We start from the raw sequence: 22509 nt of genomic DNA, 5'->3' as shown, positions 1-22509 counted from the left end.
GGCGGTGATGTCCCCGACCATGGGCAGCTGTCTCCCATGTGGGTGTACTGTGCCCAAGCACAGCGGCAGAGCCAGGAATCCCCTGGCAGGGCTGGCTTCCCTCCCCAGGGGGAAATTCTGTAACACAGGCCAGCCAGAGCTCCAGGAAAGGTGGGGGTAATGTCCCTGGCCTTGGGCAGCTGTCTCCCATGTGGTTTGACCATCCCCAAGCACAGCATCGGTTCCAGGGAGCCCCGGCAGGGTCCCTGTCCTTTCCCAGAGGGAGAAGCTGTAACGCAACCCAGCCACAGCTCCACGGTGGTAGGGGGGTCATATCCCTGGCCTTGGGCTGCTGACTCCCATGTGGGTTCGAACGTCCCTAAGCCCAGCGGTGGGTCCCGGGAGGCCCGGGACATTCCCCGTCATTTCCCAGAGGGTGAAGCTGTAACGCAGGCCAGCCAGAGGTGCAACCTGGGCTTGCGGACGGTCAACCCACATGGGAGACAGCCGCTACCAGGGAAACAACAATGTTTTACTGGCATGGGGGGCAATTGATGGCCTGACCCTGCAATTGTGTCCCAGCCCACAAAATATCTCCCCAGACGTCCCACTCCTGCCCACAGTCCCACCCACCCCACTGACAATGGGGCCTAACCATAGAATAATAAAAAAACGTACTTGCATAACGTTGCAGCTGCTCGCATAGAAAAAGCTGTAAACAAAACAAAAAACATTTGTTACCTATGGTCACCCCAGAAAAACAAATCGTAACTACTACTCTCCAATCACGACCCCCCCCCCCCCTTTCAATCCATACCTGTTGGTCTACTGACCCTCAACCCCCCTCCCCCCACTAAAAACACATTTGCCCCTTTCCTAGGGGCAGAAATCTGCCCCCAGGGAGGGCTACATGAGGTGTCCCCCATCTACTTGGGAGGGGGGTGGAGAGAGGGCCACTCCCCTTTCATTGTACCCCAACCCCACCCGAAACTGGTTTTCTTTATTTTTGGCCCAAACCTGCAGTCCCATGCTTTGGGGGCCCGGGGAGGAGAGGGCCGCTTACATAGTAAGCAGCTCCCTCTTCTCTCCCCCCCCCCCAAACCCCACGTCACAAAGAGATCCCTGGTGGTCTAGTGGAATTGCTGGGAGCGGATCGAGCTCTCTGAGCCCGATCCGCCCCAAGCAATGCTTCAAAAAAGGTGTTGTTGGAAAAGGGAGAGTCTCCCCTTTCCAACGACACCTCCTGCGAACCAGGTATACAAAATCCTACTAAACAATGTAGAAACAAATGGAATACTCGACCACTCGCAAGTCGGCTTTAGACCAATGAGGGAAACGGAATCAGCACTTCTATCCATATGGGACGAACTAAAAATAAATGCGAGAACAGTACACGATCTGCCCTCCTACTACTGGACATATCGGCCGCATTCGACAGAACGGAGACACAACACTAATTGAGAGACTGGAGGAATGCAGCGTAAAAGACTGCTTTACAATGGCTAAAATCTTTCTCCGCAAACCGAACAGAAAGAACCTACCTACTGCCTTTTACCTTACATCTCCTGCGGTGCACCACAATGCTGTAGCCTCTCCCCACTCCTTTTCAACATCTACATGTTCCCCTTAATGAAAATTATTCAAAACCACGGACTGACCATCTACAACTGCACAGATGATACCCAACTCATCGTCAAGATGGCCACAACCCAAGACACAAACATCACCCTCAACAATTGCCTCACCGACATATACCGCTGGATGACGACCAGCAACCTCAAGCTAAACCCAACCAAAACAGTGATAATGATCTCATCCCCAGAGAATACGCAACAGACGCACAGCTGAACTGGCTATCTGGCATGGGTACCCAACCGGAAGCATCAGCTGTGATAAATCTGAGCCTACTCATGAACAAACTCTCACTAGAACCACAAGTCAACCCTATAGCAAAGAAATGCTTTTACCTCCTGCAACTACTTACATGGATCCTCCCCTACCTCTCCTTCCTACACAGAACCCTCACAATCATTTCCCTAGTACTAACAAGAATAGACTACGCGAACAGCCTCTACCTTGTAATGCCAGAACGGCTCACTAAAAAACTCCCAACGCATCCAAAACACTGCAGCAAGGATACTCCTGAGATTAAACGGAAGAGACCACATCACACCAGCCCTGAGAAGCCTACACTGGTTGCCAGTAAATAAATGCATCAACTTCAAAGCCATCTGCATCGCCCACAAATCACTACACTGGACAAGGAGCTGAATTCCTCCAAACAAAGATCAACCGCTACCATCCAGGAAGTAATCTAAGATCAAGCGACTACCTCAATCGAAAATAAAACCATACGAAAAAAGAAAATGTGGAGGAACCGCATTCTCACGTGTAATTGCCAATCTAAGGGACTCGATCCCAAAGGAGATGAGAACGACAGTCAGGAGTCAGAAAACGACTGAAGACCTGGCTACTCAACTCAGTGGCTAGCACAAAATGGGCGCTGTCAGCAATATCACTGTGGACCCGAGATAATGCAATGACAGAAGGAATTCTGGAAACAACTATAAAACAAATGTACCGTACCAACCACTAACCTCTGCACCTTGCTCCTCTCCAGCATTACCCACACATACCTCACCTCACACAATCCAACGGATCATTCTCGCCTCACAAACGCACTACCCACACATCCACCATAAAAACAAACTGCTGTTCACAAACACCCCAGTCACTGGATGTTGCCCTTCCGGACACAATAACCAAAGTGCGCACAATCCAAACACACCTAAAAAGCCAACTCGCACCGACTCCAGTTTCTCCTGGTTCTACACACACCAACAGAAAAGCACAACCTCTATCCTACTATCTCTCTTCCCTCACTGACCTACCCAACCCTCTTTCTTACATAATCACTTGAGCGCCTGGAGACCATGCCAATGGTAACGGTGCACGGTATAACTCAACTTAACATAACATTAAAAAAGAGGGGTACATTGATTTCATGTCCCATCTCCACAAAAAAGTCTATACAGGGAAACGGTGGATGAAAACTGGAAGTCAAGTGACTCTAAGACTGTATAGTGTATATTTTGATGCAAAATGCAGACCAATATCTTGAAGTAGGAAGAATAGCAAGATGACTCAGAAAATATGTATTGTTTCTTATTATGAAGGAGACAGAGTGGGCTTAAAAGGACTGGCAAGAGCATTTTAGTTACTGCATCTTATGAAATGATGAGAATAATAAAACAATCTGAGAACTCGTGCAATCATTTTGGAACAGATTAAAATAACAATCAGAAATATAAGTAATGAACATTCCAGAAGCAACATTTAAAAGGTATGAAATTCTGGACAAGATCTTAGCTGAATTTGCTACAGAAATAAAAAGAACAAAGAAAATGTAAAAAAGGAAAGAACAAGATTATAAAGAAGGAATTTTTACTTTTAAAAAAAGACATGATTTAAGATATGAAAGTGGAAATAATGAATTCAAAAGCCACGTCTACAGTTACTAAAATAGTAGCATCAGATTTAGCATCAACCAGTGAAAGTGAGATACATACACCAATAGCACATAATAAGCTTGCAACAACTAATACTGTAGAAATTTACTGTCCTTTTTTTTTAATAGAAGAACTGAGAAGGTATAGAAAAAGCTTCAAAAAACAAATCTGTCGACAAATAAAACAAAACCTTCATAAAAACAAAAACAGGTTAAAGAAACTACCCAACAAGAGGCAAAAGAGGAGGAAAGAAGAAAAAACAACAAATACAAGCAACAGGAATCATGGCAAGATCCATAAGGAATGCTCAGTTCAAGAAAAACTGATCCTGTACTTTATCAGATATTAGGGTGCCTTTGAAATTAGAAACCACGCTCAGCCAAAGGCCTTACATTTTGTCCAAGCAACCTTAATGACTATATGTAAATGCAAATTGATCTCAAAATATTTTGTAGAAACTTGAAACAAAACTTTTGTTTTTAAGACTCAACCATAATTGAAAACCAAGTCTATAACAAAACCAAAATTATCAGATATGTCAATCAAATTTATGGAGTATACCATTACTTCACTGATTTAGATGAACAAGACCAATAATATATTATTACCAGCTATACTGAAGAGTAAAACGCGTTACTAAAGATTAGCCGCGATAAACGGATAACGGTATCGATGGCGCACAGACAGTAATCAAATAGCTGCCTTTACCACATAGCGCAAGAGCGAGAGAGATTTCTGATTCAATAAGGTAAAAACCTATAATTCTTAAAGACAGTATATACATAATGAAATGATACTTGGAATGATGGCCTATAGTAAAAAGATTTTCCTCCTTTATTCTTTCCTACTCTTCAAAAAGGAAATAAAATTGTAACGTAAGGAAAGGATATCCAAGCAATGATGATCATAACTAAGATTAAGTAATTTCTCAAGTACAATGAAAAAGGCATCATATTCTGTATTACTCTTTAACTTTATAATTTTGATATATCAAAATCATAAGAGCCATGTTAACATACTTTTTAAAATTAATCTAGGCATGCAGTACATATAAAAAATATGCATTCATCTCCTCCTGATGACCTATGTTTATAGTGAAAGACGTGTTGAGGACTAACTGGATACATTGTGGCAATATATTTAAAATGTGATTTCTGTAAAATGGTGCATGTGACTACAAACCCACTTTGTTTGGCACACTGCTACCCAGAGGCCAGCCATATACAGTAAAACCTTTATTTGACATTTACTGCAAATAAAGTATATACGTTTCAAACGTCTCTTGCAAATGCTACTCGCCCTTCATAAAATCTACTTGACTATGTGAGTGGGCGAAAACACTTTGCGACCCATAAGGGAGTGTCTGTAAAATGTTAGCTGTATGAATGGACCCAAATAAATAGGTATGATAAAAACACTCTGAAAACAGTTTGGGCAGCTGTCTCCTGCAGGTGGTAATGTATAACATAATCATAAAGAAAAGCGAGCTCTGGAGGCTAACTACAGTATTTGGTATTACAGTAGATCTGTAGATGTACAGACTGGATGGAACTATTGATCACTACTTTGCATAAGCATTAGTTTGCTTTGTGTACTCGTTATGTAAGGGGAAAGATATAGACTAAGCAGAGTGGATTGCGTAGCAGGCAGAGAACTGGGCACAACCAGTTGGACTATTATAGTTTGTGGTCCTCTCACTTTCAGGGTACCCGGTATAAAGCAACAGGGTGATCCTATGGAATGTCGAGGAATATGGGTTTGCTCATGGTTTGAGCACCAGTTGCAAGATAAGCCAGTCCGATAGCACAGCGAATATAGCTTTCGCTTTGACATCCGTGCAGAGCCTGCTGACGCAGTTTCGGATCCCGGCAGGGCCAAACCCAGCCTTTCATCCTTCCGAGGTCGATAAATGAGCACCACACACTGTGAGTAATAATAATCAGCGCTCAGATACCTGAGGATTCGTAGCGCTATATATGTTAAATTATTATTATGTATGAAACCTGCAGGTTACAGAACTAGGTTTGCCATCAAAAGCATTTGATCATGTACATTTACACTCGCCATTATGATGCATCTTCCCCAACAAAATGAAATATAGCTGACACTATGAACTGTAGATACACTACCCTAAACTTTACAGCACAGAGATGATGCAGTGTTTTACAGTATCAATACTGTAATTATGCAAACAACTTACATTTTAGGAATGGAATTGCATGAATGTCTTTTAAAAAAAAAAAAATATATAAAGTTGACACATACTGGTCGTTGCCAGACAGGATATAGAATGATTAATACAAGTATCATTCCAATTACTTGTGGTCTGCAATTATTTGGAAAAGAAAACAAAATATGACTAGCACTCCCACACATGCCATTGGCACTTAAGAGTGGAGGAGATGGGGGGCGTGGCTTGGAGCGCCATCGATGTGGCTGCTCCCCTGAGGCCCGCCGTGCGAAGCCCGCCGCTTCTGGGCCCCTAATGCGGCTCCACACCTCGATACCGGAGCCCAGCTGATCCCAAGGACGTCGGAGGACCTGGGGCCCATGCAGGCTGAAGCGGGGACCGTGACGCCCGACGGGGACGAAGTTATCCGCTCCGGCTCCCCGAGCCTTCCTCAGCGACGACTCCCCAAGATGGCGGCCGTGCTCGTCTCTCGGCCCAGGAGGGCGGGGAGAGCTTCCTGAAGCCGCATCCAGACGCGGCTCAGCTCCACGAGCGCCCGGGGCGCGGCGGAGCGACACCAGACCCCCGGACTTCTCCTCAGGTGGTCTCCCCGAAGCGACCCTGGCGCTGCTGCGCCGCCCGCGGGGGGCCCCCGCTTCCCGCACTACCAGTCCAAACCTGCACGCGACTGCCTGACGAAGGACGGCACGGACGGTGCCCATCAGGTAGGGGCTGCTGGGGGTGAGGACCCGGGTGGGGGGCTGGCCTCCCACCCCTTCGAGGCCACACGGGAGAAGCCCTCCGGACCTGCCACAGCGTCTGGGGTGGGGGCCGCGCCATCACCACCCCCCCCTCCTCCGCCCTCCGGCGGGCTCCTGCCTCCGCCCCTCGCTGCCCAGGACCCGGAGATCCGGACCCCATACGCCGCACTCCTGGGGCGCCCCGGCCCATACCATCATCTGGGGCCACCGCTCAGGCCCGGGACCTGGAGGTCCCCTCCCACTACCATCCCAACCAGGGGATCCAAGCCTGGGTCCACGGAGGAGGAGCGGTCTAAGCCGGGCCACGTTGAGTGACCCACAGCTGCAAGCCCGGAGAAGAGCCTGATCAACGCTGCCCGCCTGGAGCCCCGGCCCGGGGCCCTCTCTGACACCCCCCAAAGCGCCTAGGCTAACCTGGCCGCATTTCCATCCCGGGCTACCCCTGACTCCGGAGGGATAGCCCCCTTTGGCCTCAGAAGCGACCCGACTGCGTATCTCCTGGGGCGCCCCGGCCCACTGCATCACCCGCTCTGCTCTCTCTGGTCTAGTCCCAAGTGGGCGCATATCAATCTATCTGCCCACCGGAACCTACGCCCCACACATTTGCCCACCACCAAGATTTGGAGAGCTCACCCCCTTATCTGAGGCCACTGTGCACCGGCCAAGCTTGGAACCAGCATTCCCTTTCCTCAATCAAGAGCCTTGACGCTCATCCACAGGGTGGGCCTTCCAAACCACCTCCCCACCCACGATTCGCCAACATGTCGAGACAGTCGAAAGCTATTAAAAACGTGGACATTGCTACCATGCTCACCGCTCCTGACAGGGGAAAGAAACCGGACTCAGTTACTCCCACCCCAATGATCTCCCAGGAGGAGGGTGACACCCCAGCTACCAGAGGTGATCTACTGGCGTTTATGGCAGACATCAAAGCCGAGTTTCGGTCCTGCATGTCGGAACTCACCTCCAAATTGGAACAAACGGACCACAGGGTGACCGAAGTGGAGCAAAGACTGAGTGAGATCGAGGACCGCTCCCAAGACCAAACAGCTGCCATGGGAGATATTCAGCAAACAGTAAGAGCCCTCCAAGACAGGTGCGAAATCCTCGAATACAAACAAGAGGACCTGGAAAACAGAGCTCGTCGGAATAACCTCCGAATCCGGGGAGTTCCCTCCTCAGTCCCCGACCAAAATCTTGCAGGCTACATAGGAGACCTCTTCCAAATCCTCCTCCCACAACTAGATAAATCCCAACTGCTGCTGGATCGGACTCACAGACTGCGTCCGCGTCGGGGAGTAGACTCCGACCAGTCCCCGGATGTCATAACGAGAGTTCACTATTTCTCCACAAAAGAAGCTATCTCCGCTATCAGTCGGTCCGGAGATGATCTCTCCTTTCAAGGTCACCCTCTTCAAATTTATCAGGATCTCTCCCTCTCAACCCTTCAGAAAAGAAGGGCTCTCCGACCTTTAACCCTCTTCCTCCAAGAGCGTAAAGTCAAATACAGATGGCTCTTCCCCACAGCACTGCAATTTTCTTATAATGGCTCCCTCCGGAGAATATCCCATTTAGAAGATGCCGCTAAAATCATGCAGACGTCCTCCTCCCCGGAGGGAACTACCGCCCCAGACTTGTAAGCCTCGGGGAGCCCTACGTCAGCCCTCCCTCCCCAACCCAGGCGTCCTCCATGGTCCAAGGCCTCCCGAAACAGGAGAAGATAACCCGAGTTCGAGCGGCCCTAGATGTCCTCCGCTCCTCCGGCGTCCCAACGCCCTTTCAGCTAAATTCAGAAACAGTAACTCCGGCCCAACACAGTCCTACGTTCGCCCGGCGCGGCGGGCTTCCTTCACGGCCTATGCCCCCCTCCAAGGTCCGCTTCATCTTAGAGTCCTTGGATGCAAACGTTACTTTGCCAGACACAATTGGCCCTGTTGGCCTGGGGTGGGGTTACACCCACAATGTTTCCCACCCCGCTAGTTAAAAAGTTGGCCTCCCGTTGGGGGCCTCTGTTAAAACTGCAAGTGCGGTACAGATCACCTCTACACCCTCTTCACGATGGCAGCTAATGGACAACCTGGAGTCCCCCCTCCATCCCCCAAGCAAGGAACCTCTGGCTCCCCGATCCCGGAACACCAGACGCTGAGATGCCTTTCCTGGAATGTTAACGGACTCAACTCTCCCCCCAAGCGCAAATCGATTCTCCAGAAGCTACAAGATGAGGAGGCCGGTGTGGTGTTCCTTCAAGAGACTTATCTCCTCCCGGCAGACTTTGGCCGGCTCCGATCTAGCATGTATCCACGCCAGTTCTTCGCCTCAGGGAACTCCAAAAAGGGGGGCACAGCAATTATGTTTCGGAAAGACCTGCGCCCCCAGATCTTGGACTCCATGATGTGCCCGGAGGGCCGCTTCGTGGCCATCAAGTGCCTCCTGCTGGGGGACCTCTACACCTTGGTATCGGCATATGCACCCAACTCGGGACAGGCAACTTTCTATGATTCCCTGGGCTCCTCCCTCTCAAGCTTTGCGGAAGGCCAGACAATAATCGGAGGGGACTTCAATGGGGTTCCGGACCCCACTAAGGACAAATCCAACCCCCCTGCTCTTGGCGAGTTCGGTCAGGCCCTCAGTCTGCTGCGGCTCTTCAGAACCCTGGAGGTGGTGGATACATGGCGGGTGCTTCACCCCACCGAGAAAGACTACTCTTTCTTCTCGGGCGTTCACCGAACTTATTCCAGAATCGACCTCCTTCTATCTTCCCCCCAAACTCTCGCCCTCGCTAATGAGGTGTCGATAGGCCAGCGAATTCTATCGGACCATGCTCCGATAATAATGGAACTAAGCATTCAGAACACCCACGCCAAGGCGACACGCAGATGGGCGCTCTATGACCCAATCCTCAATGATATGTCAATCAGAGACAATATAACCACCACCATCAAGAACTTCTTTGAGGAGAACCCAGCCGCAGACACCTCCCTAGCCAATAACTGGGATACAATGAAAGCTGTAGTTAGGGGATCCTTGATAGCCCAAGGCGTAGCTTACCATCGAAACCGGAAACAAGTCTGTCTATCCCTGGAGGAGGACTTGCGAGCAGCTGAGGAAGCCCAGAAAAAGAGTGGCTGGTCTCCCAAGACACAGAGAGCGCTTCGCTCGGCCAGGAAGAAACTGGAGGCCCACTATGCAGAACACACTGCGCAACTTTTGGCGAAGACCAAACAATTTTACTATGCCAAAAGCAACAAGGCCAACAAGTTGCTGGTGGCCAAGCTAGCTAAAACGAGACGGACCAACACAATTATAGGGCTCCGGGACCCACAGGGGGTGATACATCACTCCGAACAGACGAAACTACAACTAGCTTCGGACCACTTAACCCAGGTCATGACAGCACCCCCCCGAGATCGGTCAAAGCAGGAGGCATACCTGCGGAACGCAGCCCTGACGCGTCTCCCGGACTCCACACGAGAGCAGTTGGAAGCCCCAATAACAGATGAAGAAGTTGACGGAGCCATCAAGGCCCTCAAATCGCGGGCCCCGGGCCCAGACGGATTCTCCCCGAGGTTCTATAAGATATTTAAGCTCCAGCTTATCCCCCACATGGTGGCCCTTTTCAACTCTTTCCAGGTCTCGGGATCTGTAACCCCACAATGCAAGAGTCGGTGACGGTCCTCCTTCCTAAGCCGGGGAAAGACCCGAGAGATCCGGCGTCATACAGACCCATCGCCTTACTGAATATCGACGCCAACTTGTACTCGAAGATTTTGGCCAACCGCCTGGCACTTATCCTCCCGGAAATAATCCACCCCGACCAAACAGGCTTCATTCTTCACCGAGCAGCAGGGGACAACATCCGGCGGACTCTGAACCTAGTGAACATCGCCCACCGCGACTCCCAAGGCCTTGCCTTAATGGCCCTGGACGCAACCAAAGCCTTTGACAGAGTCGATTGGTCCTATCTGGAATGCACCCTGGAAGCATTTGGGTTCGGCCCCACAGCCCGAGCCATGATCCTGGCGAACTACAAGCAGCCTAAAACCATCCTCAGGATCAATGGCGCCCACTCAGCCCCGATACCTCTGTCTTGTGGGACAAGGCAGGGCTGCCCGCTGTCACCCCTACTCTTCGCCCTCACAATGGAGCCCTTCGCCCAGAAGATCAGGCGGAATGAATCCATTAAGGGACTTCAGGTGGGCCCGTCCCACCACAAAATCGCTCTTTACGTGGACGATGTACTATTGACACTCACGGAAGCCAGTACCTCAGCGAAACACGCCCTGGCCGAAATAAAGGAATTGGGGGAGGTCACCGGCTTTACTGTCAACTTCGCCAAATCAGTGGCCCTAGGAATCGGCCTCCGCCCAGAGGAAAAAGAGGCGTTAACGGGTCTGTGCCCGATTGAATGGCGGGACCACTCGATCCCCTACCTAGGAGTTCTCATCCCAGCAAACCCAAAGGAGACCTATCAGGCGAACTTTCCCAAACTGATCAAGGAGCTGGAGGGAGACCTGAAGCGCTGGACCACGCAAGAGATCTCACTAATGGGCCGGTTCACAGCTGTCAAAATGAACCTGCTCCCTAGGTTCCTCTATGCCTGCTCATCTCTATCGGTGCCCTTCCCGACCCAGACCCTCCACGACTTACAGAGGAAGATATCGAAATTCATATGGAAAGGCAAAAAGGCCAGGATCCCCCACAAGACTCTGATTGGTAACGCCAGGCTGGGAGGCCTAGGGGTCCCGGACCTGCAGGCCTATAGGGCAGCGGCGCAACTGTCACACCTACACGCCTGGCAGTCGAGCACAGCCCGCCCCAGATGGGTGGAACTAGAGCAAGCCCAGCTCCCGCTCCCCCTCCGGTTCCTCCCTCACATCCAACCCTCTCTCAGGGCGCGCTGGAAGGACATCCTACTGACAACGAAGCAGACCCTAAGCTCCTGGGACTGGGCTCTAAAGCAGAAAGGAATCCCGAGGGGCCGAGGCCCCCTTTCGCCGATCTTTCACAATCCCGACTTCTCCCCGGGATCTCTCCCCCGCAACTTCCAGAATTGGATAGACGGGGGCCTTGAAACCCTGGGGCAGATGTACTCCGAAAACAGACCCCGGACCTTCGAACAGTGCAAGGAGACTTTTCGGCTTCGAGAGAGGGACAGGTTCACATACTGCCAGCTCCGCCACTGGTGTTCACACCCCCAGACCCTCCAGGCGGCAACTCGCCCCCCGACTCCACTGGAGCTAACCCTCGCGGATCTGCCGGCTAGAGGAAGAACTTCAGCCATATATAGATGCTTCTCGGGGGACTTTCTGGCGGCAAAAACTCGATCCATGGCTCAGTGGGAGGCGGACCTAGGCCATCCGTTCGATGACCAAACTTGGGTAGACATATGGTCCCGCACCCACTCCTCCTGCGTCACCAACAAAGAATGTGCATACAAACTCACCCTGCGCTGGTATTACCCCCCTCTCAGACTCCACCACATGAATCCACAAGTGGACCCCGCCTGCTGGAGAGGCTGCAGTCAACCAGGCTCTTACTTTCACATGTGGTGGACATGCCCCAAGATCCAGCAATTCTGGACCAGGTGTCTCTCAACCATTGAACAAGTCACCGGCTCCGCCCTCCCACTGGACCCTGAGACAATTCTACTGGGGATCCCGGTCCCCGGAATCTACCCCCGCTCCGGCAACAGGGCTAAGCTCCTCACACAATGCCTCTTGGCGGGCAAGACAGTTCTGGCCCGTTTCTGGAAGTCGCAAGACGGCCCCTGCCTAGCCCACTGGTGGGGAAAATTGTGGGACATTTTAATAGCGGAAAAGGTCACCGCTGCGAGAGCGGGGACTCTGCACCGCTTCCAGAATGTATGGGCTCCAGTGCTGGACTATGATCAGCGATTTCCTGCAATGACGTTCAAGCCAATCAACGCCCGTTGGGCCCTGGGGGACCTGGAGAGTACGCACCAGGCGGGGGTGATAGACTGAATCTTTGGCCCGGGAAAACCGGAATGATGGGGGGGGAAAGGGACACAAAGCCAGAATCTTTTCTTTGCAATGTTATACTGCCACCCGATACTGTTTGTAACCTATACTGCCTTGCTATAAATAAACATATTTAAAAAAAAAAAAAAAAGAGTGGAGGAGATGATTACTGCTGCATCTTTTCTCCATTAGCACTTGTAGCTAAGAGAGCACAGAGAGCAAGAGGAATGCAGGGCGAGCTGTGCTTTCATTGAAGAGGGCAACTTAAATAGCTAACTTTGCTACAGTGTCCATTTGATTAGCAAACCTACAGAATTGCGCAGCAAATTGCTATGCGACACTACTTATTTTATGCATTGCCCTCATAGCAATAGGGGAAAGATAGGCATTTGTCTTCTAATTTAATCAATAAGCAGTGCAGGTGTGAACGCTATGTCCGTGTCCTCCTTCTGGCCTGCTGCAATAGTCAAATGTTCTCCTGAAGAATGTCCTGGCATTATTATTAGAACCTGGGATGGAAAGATGTTGAGTTACCTGTGCTTACCAATGGGAAATGTGCTTTTAAGCAGCAGTGTAAATGAATGCATATTGATTATTAGCAGACAAAAGTTCATGTGAATATAAGGTTCAGTAGATATTCTGCACTGTGAAGGTACTTGCATAATCTTGGGGAGCGGGGTGGGGCCAGGGGTCAACCGATCACGGACTGAGAGATCCGCATTGCTGGCTGGGGAAGTAGCCCACTTTCAGCCCTCTTTGCCAGATTGTAGATCACCAGAGTGTGCATTGTGAGCAATAAGGATGCCGTACCTAATAGAAATTACCTGCATAGGCTACAAAAAGCACATCTGAGGCATTCCATGGGTAGGGTGCCAGTACAATATAGGATGCTTTTAATTTTTCACTCCTGTTTCAGTCCCTACATCTTGTTTTATTTGTGGTGTGAGACAGGGAGAGCCGCATGGCATGAGAAAGCAATGTCAGCATCTAGTCCCCCTCTCCCCCCCCCCCCAATCTCTAACATCCCAGGTTCATTCTGAAATACAGGTGCACCCCGACTACCTCTGCAAGTTTGCACGTCTCGCACGTAGGTGTACGCTTAACTATGTGTATCTGACATTCTTAAAAAGATCTTGTTCTCTTCAGTGCTGGGTTGGGGTGCCAGGGTTGTAAAGGCTTCTGCGGCCCCGGAGATTGACTCTCTGTTTTACTCTGGTTCTACTTTACTTTGTAAGCATTCAAACGCTCTTGACTTGCACCAGTACTCCTGACTTATCATATCGTTCATTACAGCTACTCGCTCATGTGTGGAATGAATGTATGGGATTTATAAAGCTTGACCCTAGATGGGAAGCAATGGAGAGGTGTGCATGGCGGGCACACTTACTTGGGAATGGTTCGGGATACTTGGGAATACTCAACTGCTCATTGGATCAACATTTTGTATATCCTCCAGGGAGATCCTAGAATAAAAACTTGGAAAGTAGATTTTCTAAGGCCAGCACTCTTTATTAAAGATTTTTGTCATGATTTGATTCAAATGGTTTCTCTCCTGTTCCCATTTGTTTTAAGGTCAAATCCCAGCAGAAAATGTTTTGGTGAGCGCACCCTCTGATAGGAACCTGGGAAAATTTAAGGTGAGGGTGCTGACATGCTTTCTTTTTTTTCATGCTGCTTCACATGCTTTATCTCTTTTGTGGGCCAACCTCCTGGTCATCTGCTGTGCTTTATTGCTTGAACCCGACTTAGTGGTGTCATCTCCTAAACTGCAGGGCTCTTCAGCCCTTGTCTTTACAGATATGTGGTACTGCAACTCCCATCAGCCCTTGCCAGCAAAGACAATGGTGAGGCATCCTGGGAGTCGTAGGCCAAAATATCTAGATACCCTCTGGTTGCAGATCCCCTGTTCTATTGGTTTTACTTTCTGTTGCCCGGTGCGGTTGCATCTCCCTTTTTCTTGACACTTGTCATTCTCATCCTGCGGCAATGTGCTGTTGAGCCTCTTTCTGACGCTCTGTGTCAAGGGCAGATCACAATTCGCACTCTGGCGCAACACAGAGTTCATAAAATGCTTGTGCAAGTGCCTGTCTATTGAAATGGAAGAAGCACTCGCCCAGGGTTTCAGTGATCGAGGAAATTAGTTGTGTCTGAGAAGGAGACATGGCGGCATACCAGGTGCTGTAAAGGCAAGACACAATCCATAGCATAGCATAGCATGGTAGGGTTGGAAATTAAGAACCGATGAGCAGGAGCCAAGACCAGCTCCTGGGTTGTTAGGCATCACCCAGTAGGCAGGAGCTACCACTGGAGAACCGTAACTTCCACATGAGATGCACACTTTAATTTATTTGTCCATTATGTATGATTACCTGTGTACTAGATGTATCCTAATTCTTTTCTCCTTTATTAGGATTCCAAAATACGCAGTTAATGTCACGCATGCGTGTTTGAAAGGCACCAGTTGCCTGGAGAGCCAAAAGTAGCTTTTCATAGCTGTTGCTTTCAAGCTGACGAGGCTCTTGTAGGCTAGAAGCAGGAGCTAAACATTAGCTCACAGCTCCCCTCAATTTTGAACCCTGCATTGAGTGTTCCAACACTTGCTTAGCTGCAAAATTCTCCAGCATTGGTTTCCCCCCCCTCACCAACAGCCTTGGCAGACGGTCAACTGGTCGTCAAGAACTGTTTAACACATTACTTCTAGTCATGTTAATCTGGTCGACAAGCTGGCTCCTCGTTGGTGTGTGGATGGTTGCCCGCTCATCTCTGCTGTAGATGGTCAAAGGCTGCACACTTCTGCGGCAGGACACAGTGGCGCACGTGCTGCAGGCTGCCAGGGCACACATGAGGACGCTCGGCACAATTCGATTAGGTTTCCGCACTAGGGAACAGGTAGAAGCAGGGCAGCAGGGGCAAGAGCCTCCTGGTACAACATGGAGCCAAGCGGTTTGATGCGGTTGAGGGCTGTGTATATGTGTAGAGGGGTGTAGAGGGGGCTTGTGAGGCCAGGTAGAACATGAAGAAAGAAACAGTGGAAACACCTGCCAATTAGGATGTGGGATGGGGCATTGATCAAGGAGGAGGTGAGGGTGGTGGCAGAAGGTGCAAGTGCTTGGGGGGGGGGGGGGGGGATAGTACAGTGTAGGTGGTTTGTGGAGGAACTGGGTAGCAGTTCCTGTCGACAAGTATGTGTGGGGTGGGAAAATCTAGTGGGAAATTGGCATGCATCCAGTTCTCCCTTAGGACAAGGAGTTCTGCCCCTCTGCAGTATTCTCCAGGGCTAAATAACTAGGAGAACTGCTGAGATAGAAACGGCTCAATCAGGGATGCTACAGAACAGGATGTTCTTTCATCCAAATGGCAAAAAATACAAATGTTTTCTGAATGTAATATCTAGCCTAAATGCAAATGTCTGGGCGGTCCATACACGACAAGAGATCTGTTGTAAAGCGGAAACGCCTGGCTCTGCTTCCTCCTTAAATAGTGGCGAGCAGCAGATTGTAATTTGCTTTGATGTGGTCCAGCCTAGGAGAAATTAGCTGCTGGCCCTAGTTGGCTCTGTCCTGCAGTCAGAAGGGAGCAGTGTCTGCACCCGGCAGACGCTCCAGGGGTGAATTCTACACCGCTGTATTAGCCGCATAGTGGTATTGCACTAGTGTCCACTGATACTTTTGGGTTGAGAAATTTACCCAAGGAGGTTAGTGCATCTTTTGTGGTCTCTACCCATAATTGTGAGCTACCTTGTCGTAACAGACCTGCAGAAAGGCAGTTCTGGAGAGTGGGCTGCTATGGTCCTTGCAGATTTCCCCCTAAAATGTTGACCGTGTTTTGCCCCATTTGCTTGCGTCCCAGCCGGCTTGCTTGTGCTCTGCCTCTTTGCAGTTGATGTGCTTGCTCCACCGCCCAACCCTCCACCTAATTCTTTACTACCCCAAAATGCTTGCTTTCTTTTCTGAAAGCTTTGTCATCTCAGAAAGGGATTTCTGCAGGCAATATTTAATTTTCGGGCACAGCCTCTCAATATATCTCGTCTGAGAAACTGATCTACCCACCCATTCCGCTCTGGATCAATCATTGTAGTTGCCCTTCCTGTTCAGCAGTGTGGCCTGGCATATCCCATGTCTGATCACCTACTCCCCGACACTAGGTTTTCGCCTGTTTTTATTACTCCACGTTCATGCAATGTGCGCGTTACCTAAAATGAAAATAAACTGTGTACTGAAGATAAATGTGTAGCAAGAAAAGAGCAAGCAACCAACCCAGCTACTGATTAACTAAGGAACATGTTTTTTTTTTTTTTTTTTTAACCCGAAAATTATTTTGTATTAATATACAAAACTCCAATCCAGCATTGTCATCTTTCTAGATATGGTCCCCTTCATATCACCGGCTCTTCCCCTCCGATCCTCATACCGCCATGAACTAACCCAGCCCTTTTACCAATTAGGTTTGTCTTCTAGTACCAGCTATACGTATTCCCACCCCTCTGTTGGTGTTCATAGCAGAGTCGCACTGCTTACTACGTTCCTACTGTTGTGCCAGCGCCTCCGCCATGTTTAATGCCCGCCCTTCAGTTCAGAGCCGCCATTATTCCCTGCGCTGGTTCTATCCTTCAGGTAGTGCCTTAGTGGGGCCCAGATGTCTTTTGGCCTACTCCTAGCTGCGCTGCATATTGTGTTTCCCTTACTTCCGAGTATGCCATAGCATTCAGCCAGTGCTGTAGTGTGGGTGGCGGCCCTTTGAACCAGGATCCAGCTATCAATGATCTCGCTATTACTGACGCCATGCCCAGGAGTCTTCTCACGGTTTTCCTATCGCCTGGAAAGACGCCATGAGGCCAATTCAGGTGGCTTCGGGAAACTGGTCTCCTATCATTTCCTTGATGGTCCGTACCACCTGCTGCCAGAAGCTTAATACCCCATTACATTGCCATACCCGATGTATAAAGTCAGCGTTCTGATCTTGACATCTGGTACATTCAGTCAACCTTTCCGGTTAATAGGTGTGGAGTTGGAGGGGTGTGTAGTACACCTGGTGTAGGTATTTATAATGCGTGAGCCTGTGTTAATTAGTGTGAGCTATTTTCCTAGTTTGCATGCATGCTGTTTTCATTGGTGTTGGGTAATATTCCTAGTGACGGTTCCCTCCCCACTTTTTCTGCGCCCTGTTTTGTGTGTCTACCCTCTGTTCTTTGATCACCCTATATATGATTGACACCATTTTATAGTATCTGGGTGGCTCTAAGTGTGATGAACCTGATGGTGTCCGCACTGACTTCCTGGCAGAGACCTCCTCCCATGTGGCCAGGGGCCGGCAGCCGGTACATGATCCTGGGGGCGCCTATATGAGGGAGGATCACATGGAGGGGGGAGGACAATCTCCGGGGAGATGTCATGGCTTCATCGGTTGCTGCAAAGGCACGCCACACGAACGCTAGCAGCCAGCAAGCGACTCCTGGTCGTTCAAAGGTGATGCAAGCAGCCCTTTTCCTATTGGCGTCTGGACCAGAGCCGGCGTGGAGAAGACAAGCCGTGAGAGTGGAAAACCCCAGAAGGAAGCGGTCGGGAGAGAAAAGCCAATGGAGACATTTCACCGGTTGACTGCAGAGCCGCACAACCATGCCAATGAATACTGGTGATTCTGCCCAGAGGCACTGGGGACCCCAGGGCTTATCGGCGGCAATGCTGAACGAAAGTGAATGAAGCCAAAGAAACCAAAACGGAAAAAGCCTAAATAAACTGAATATAAGAAGGGACTTTAAATTGCAAACAAAACCCTTAGAGCTAGACAAATATATTTTGTGCAAATGCGAGGAACTCAAAACGGATAGTGCAGCCGAAGGACATGGTGAAAGACAAAGTGTATATGCAACTTTGGGAAAGGGGCAGCAAACCTGTATAACTACAAGTGTGGCGAAAAAGTATACAGAAGTCGCAAGTGTGTGAGAATCAGAAGCCCTGGCAGGAGAGTATACCAGGCAATCGCAAGAGTATATATTCAAGAAGAGACATATTGGAAAATCCGACAAGTTTGTGCATTTACATTGTTGTGGGTTACATTGTTGTGGGTCACAAGAGGCCTAAAGACATGTTATATGTGAAACATTAGAGGGCAAGGCAGAATCCAGGGGCAGGGAGCCACCCTCTTGAGCATAGACTTCTTATCAAAGACTTTCTGTTTTGGAACCATTTATTCTTATTTTATGAACTTATTTTCAAAACCTCCCAGAGGTTAAAGACATTTACTGTTTCACCTCAGAGTTTAGTTTTAGTGTGAGGGTCATGATTGAACTTTGCACACATGACAGTATTGTTTTGGACATTCTGACACAGAGAGCCCCTTAGTTTGAGTTTAGGCAGGGAAATCCTCTTGGGGCTAGGTCCGAGAGGCATTTTCCCACCCCCTTTTCATTTAAATAAGTCGTTAACCAAGACATGGCAAATTTGTGTCTGTTTCATTCCTGACTCCTCACGTATGTATTGAGCAATCGTCGAGGGAGGAGGTTCCTCTGGGATGCCTGGAAGTTGAGAATGTATTGCCTGCTTAAACCTGTAGTACATGAAGACCATTATACCACCCCAGTTCCCTAGCTTTTTAAGTTGTTCCACTGAGGTCCTCTTCCCTTCTACAAAGATGTCCTGCAATGTGAATATGTTCAGGCTCTGAAAGTGTATTTTGAACACCTTCTCCGTGGTTACTTCAATTCCACATATATCATAGAGTGAGAATTTTTGGGAGTATAGACTATCGTCCCTACTTCCTTGGCTATTCCATCCCAGACCAGACACATTGTGGCCACGGGTTGCACTTCCTTCCTGTTTCGATGTTGCCTACCCCATAGTACAGACTGTACATTACTGGGGTGCAATGTTACCGTTTCGATCCCAATGTGGAATATTCAGTCGGTGCTCTCGATCACCATGCAGCATATTGTACCTGTGCTGCTAAATAATATGCATATGGATCGGGATAGTCTAGCTCCCCCGCCCCCTTACATTTGATTTGATTAGTAAGTCATAAGCTATTTGGGGATATTGCATGCCCACACCAGCCACATCCATCAGGCTCTTAACTCCTCACCATTAACTCACAGGGCGTACTATCAGTACATTGTTAGACGTATAATAATTTCGGTTTCACCACCATCTTTGCCAGGGAGTTCCTTGCCGCCTGAAAAACTGGCAGGTGAATCTAAGCATCCACCGTAGCTTCCAGAGTGTTGATGTTCTCTGCATAAAGGACTGTCACGTCCTCCGCTACCACAATACCCAGGTACATAAGTCCTTCAGGGCACTACCTGATTATCAGTACGTCCTCCCTCGTGACTCCGGAGTTATTGGTAGCACCTCCGACTTATCCCAGTTGATTGTTATCCCTGACAGAACCCCATATCGCTCCACAACCGCCATTATAGCTGTGAGGTTTCTCTGTGGTTCTTTAATATAAAGCAGTATATCGTCTGCATATAATGATATGATGCTGATTCTTGAGTACAGTTTGATACCCCTTTTGACTATGAAAATCCCTCACATAGCACGCTAATGGTTCTATGGCTAGTGTGAACAACAATGTGCATCCATGTCTTGTTCAGTGCGTAGAGGTGATGACTTTGGATTGGATTCTATTTGTTAACATCATTGCTTTAGGGGAGACATGCAGTAATTGTACCAGTTTAATAAATTGATTGAGATCCTGCAGGAACAGTCATTCGACTGAGTCGAAAGCTTTTTCCGCATTAAGGGATGTGATCCCTGCTGGTACCTTACAGTGTATATTGTGTAATGGAGCAAACGATCTTTGCAAGTTACTCTGGGTTTACCGTCCTACTACAAAACCTGCCTGGTCCGATAGCACTGAGGTCTGTATATGTGGCAGCAAGCGGTTGGCTATTATCCTGTCCAGTATTTTGTTATCAGTATTTATTAGGGCTAGAGTCCAATAGTATGCACATTTCCAGAGGTCCTTGTTGTGGTTTCAGAAGGAATGTTATTGGGGCTGTCCGGTTGGTCTCCGGAAGAGTGCCTGTTTGAATCGTTTACATTCGCAGAAGATGTGGTGCTACTTCCTCCACATCCTGCTTATAAAACTCTGCCAATGTCAGGTGCTTTGTTATTGGGTAGGGTTTTTATCGCCTTTTTGATCTCTTCAACCGTTATGGGGTTTTCAAAATGTATTGCCTGTTCCGGTCTAGCCAGCCCAGTGTGACTTGATCCAGAAAGGACAATCGCCGCAATATCCACATTAGTTTGTGCCATGTACAAAGTATGGTAAAACCATAGGATGGCCTCATTAATGCCCTCATTATCTCTCACACTATTCCCTGTCTGTTTCAAATTCCAGGATGTATGTGAGCTCTTTTTCTTTCCGGATGGCCCAGGCAAGCGTTCTGCCTGGGCGGTCCCCCTCCCTGTATGCCCTAGCTTCAGCAGGCCCTGCCAGAAGCTTGATTTCGGCTGCTGCTATGTTCATCCCTGGTCTCCCGCAGCCACTGTGAGTGCATTGCTGCACCAGTTGCACCAGTCGTCTGTTTGATTTCCAAAATGTTTATTTCCCTCCTTCAAGGCCTTCAGTCGTGCCCCACCCACCCTGGTTAGGCAGCTACCCCTAATACAAACTTTAAAGGTTTCGCGTTACGTGCTTGCATTAACGCTGCCGGTATTATGCAAGATGGATTGCTCTATATCCTGCACAACTCCTTCTGTTTCCTGGATCTTCCTCCACTCTATTTTTAACCCTCCACCTAGATAGTATGGGCCTTGGCCAAGTTTAATGAACTGTGAAAGTTACTGCGTGATCAGAGAATGTTCTGGGGAGGATCTTGCATCCTGTCATGCGGGTCAGTATATCTAGTGTCGCCATTATGTAGTCTATGCAGAAGGCTTTACCCTGCACACTACCGGTGCCTAGATGTGTCAAGTTTATATTACCTTGCGATCTACTAGCTAAAAATCAACATCTGGATATCTTATTGACTAAGAAAATTAAGGAAAATATCACCAGCAAGCGTATTGTGTGTCATGACCTACAATACGCATCATAATGATATTAAGAAAATTGTTTCTAAACATTGGCACTTGCTGCAATTTAATAATCCTGATTTGGAACGCCCCATCTTTGCTTTTAAAAAAGGCAAACATCTGAAGAACTGGCTCTCGCGAGCAGATGACTATGACTAAAAGGCAGCCAACAGTTTCGGCTCTTTGGAGTCTTAAGCCCATATCTGGACATTTTCCATGTGGCTCTTGTAGCCAATGTAAATCTACGACTGCTTGCACTTCAGTTATGATGAACGGCAGGTCTTGGTATTTGAAACATCATGCCACTTGCAACACTCTTAATGTCATTTATGTTCTCATTGGTCCTTGACAAAAAACATACATTGGGAAAACATCAAGACCCGTGAAAACAAGGATAATGGAACATAAGTCAAATTCTGACCACATCGCCACTTAGCCCATTTCATGGAAAACAATCACAGCTGTGGAACGGGTAGTTGCCATAGACTCGCATAGCACAGCAGTGAGATTGGCCCAGCGTGAGCAATGGTGAATGTACAATACCTTGATTTACCAGACGGGCCTTAACCATCAAGAAGAATGGCTCCATTGTGTACTGTAGCTACATCCTCCCGTTACCACCTCACGTTACCACCTCTGTCTCCAGGCTTTCAATAGTCACCATTTCTTCAGAGGTGGCTTTATTTTCACGTGGCTTGTTTATAGTATGCCACCATTTTATGTCCTTTCTCTCATGTCTGAGACTGGGGATTTATCAATGTACAATTTTCATACTATTCTTGATATATTCTCTGGTCTCACTTCGTTACATTACGATTAGTGAGCTGGCTAAAGGAGCTGCTAGATATTTTTGCAGTCCACTTTTCATGATTATTGCCATTATTATACAAGACATTGCATGGTAGCTTTAATTCAGGCTTATTCCGTTAGCCTTAATTGAATTCTTTCATTTACAATTTGCCAGGTTCCTGGCTCGTGGGCGAATGTGAGGTCATTTATCCATGCGTGGCAGATGACCCGTTTGTCCTTTTTTCATGTTCACATCCTTTTCTTTCGGATTGTTGAACTTCGACAGTTCACTGTGAATTTGTAGTCTTG

At 48.5% G+C, this 22509-nt stretch overlaps 1 protein-coding gene across 1 annotated transcript in view; it reads left to right on the top strand.

Moving 5' to 3' along the window:
* The window catches only part of PYCR3 (pyrroline-5-carboxylate reductase 3), a 183617-nt gene that overhangs the window by 27452 nt on the left and 133656 nt on the right, over positions 1–22509 (top strand). The window contains exon 2 of the mRNA XM_069621766.1: positions 13970–14034. Coding sequence (XP_069477867.1) covers positions 13970–14034 — 65 coding nt within the window. The remainder of the gene's footprint in view (positions 1–13969; positions 14035–22509) is intronic.

Source organism: Ambystoma mexicanum, chromosome 5q, assembly GCF_040938575.1.
Source record: "Ambystoma mexicanum isolate Mex_15411 chromosome 5q, UKY_AmexF1_1, whole genome shotgun sequence".
In the NCBI taxonomy this organism is placed as follows: Eukaryota; Metazoa; Chordata; class Amphibia; order Caudata; family Ambystomatidae; genus Ambystoma; species Ambystoma mexicanum.
This window is presented reverse-complemented; position numbering and strand designations above follow the sequence as displayed.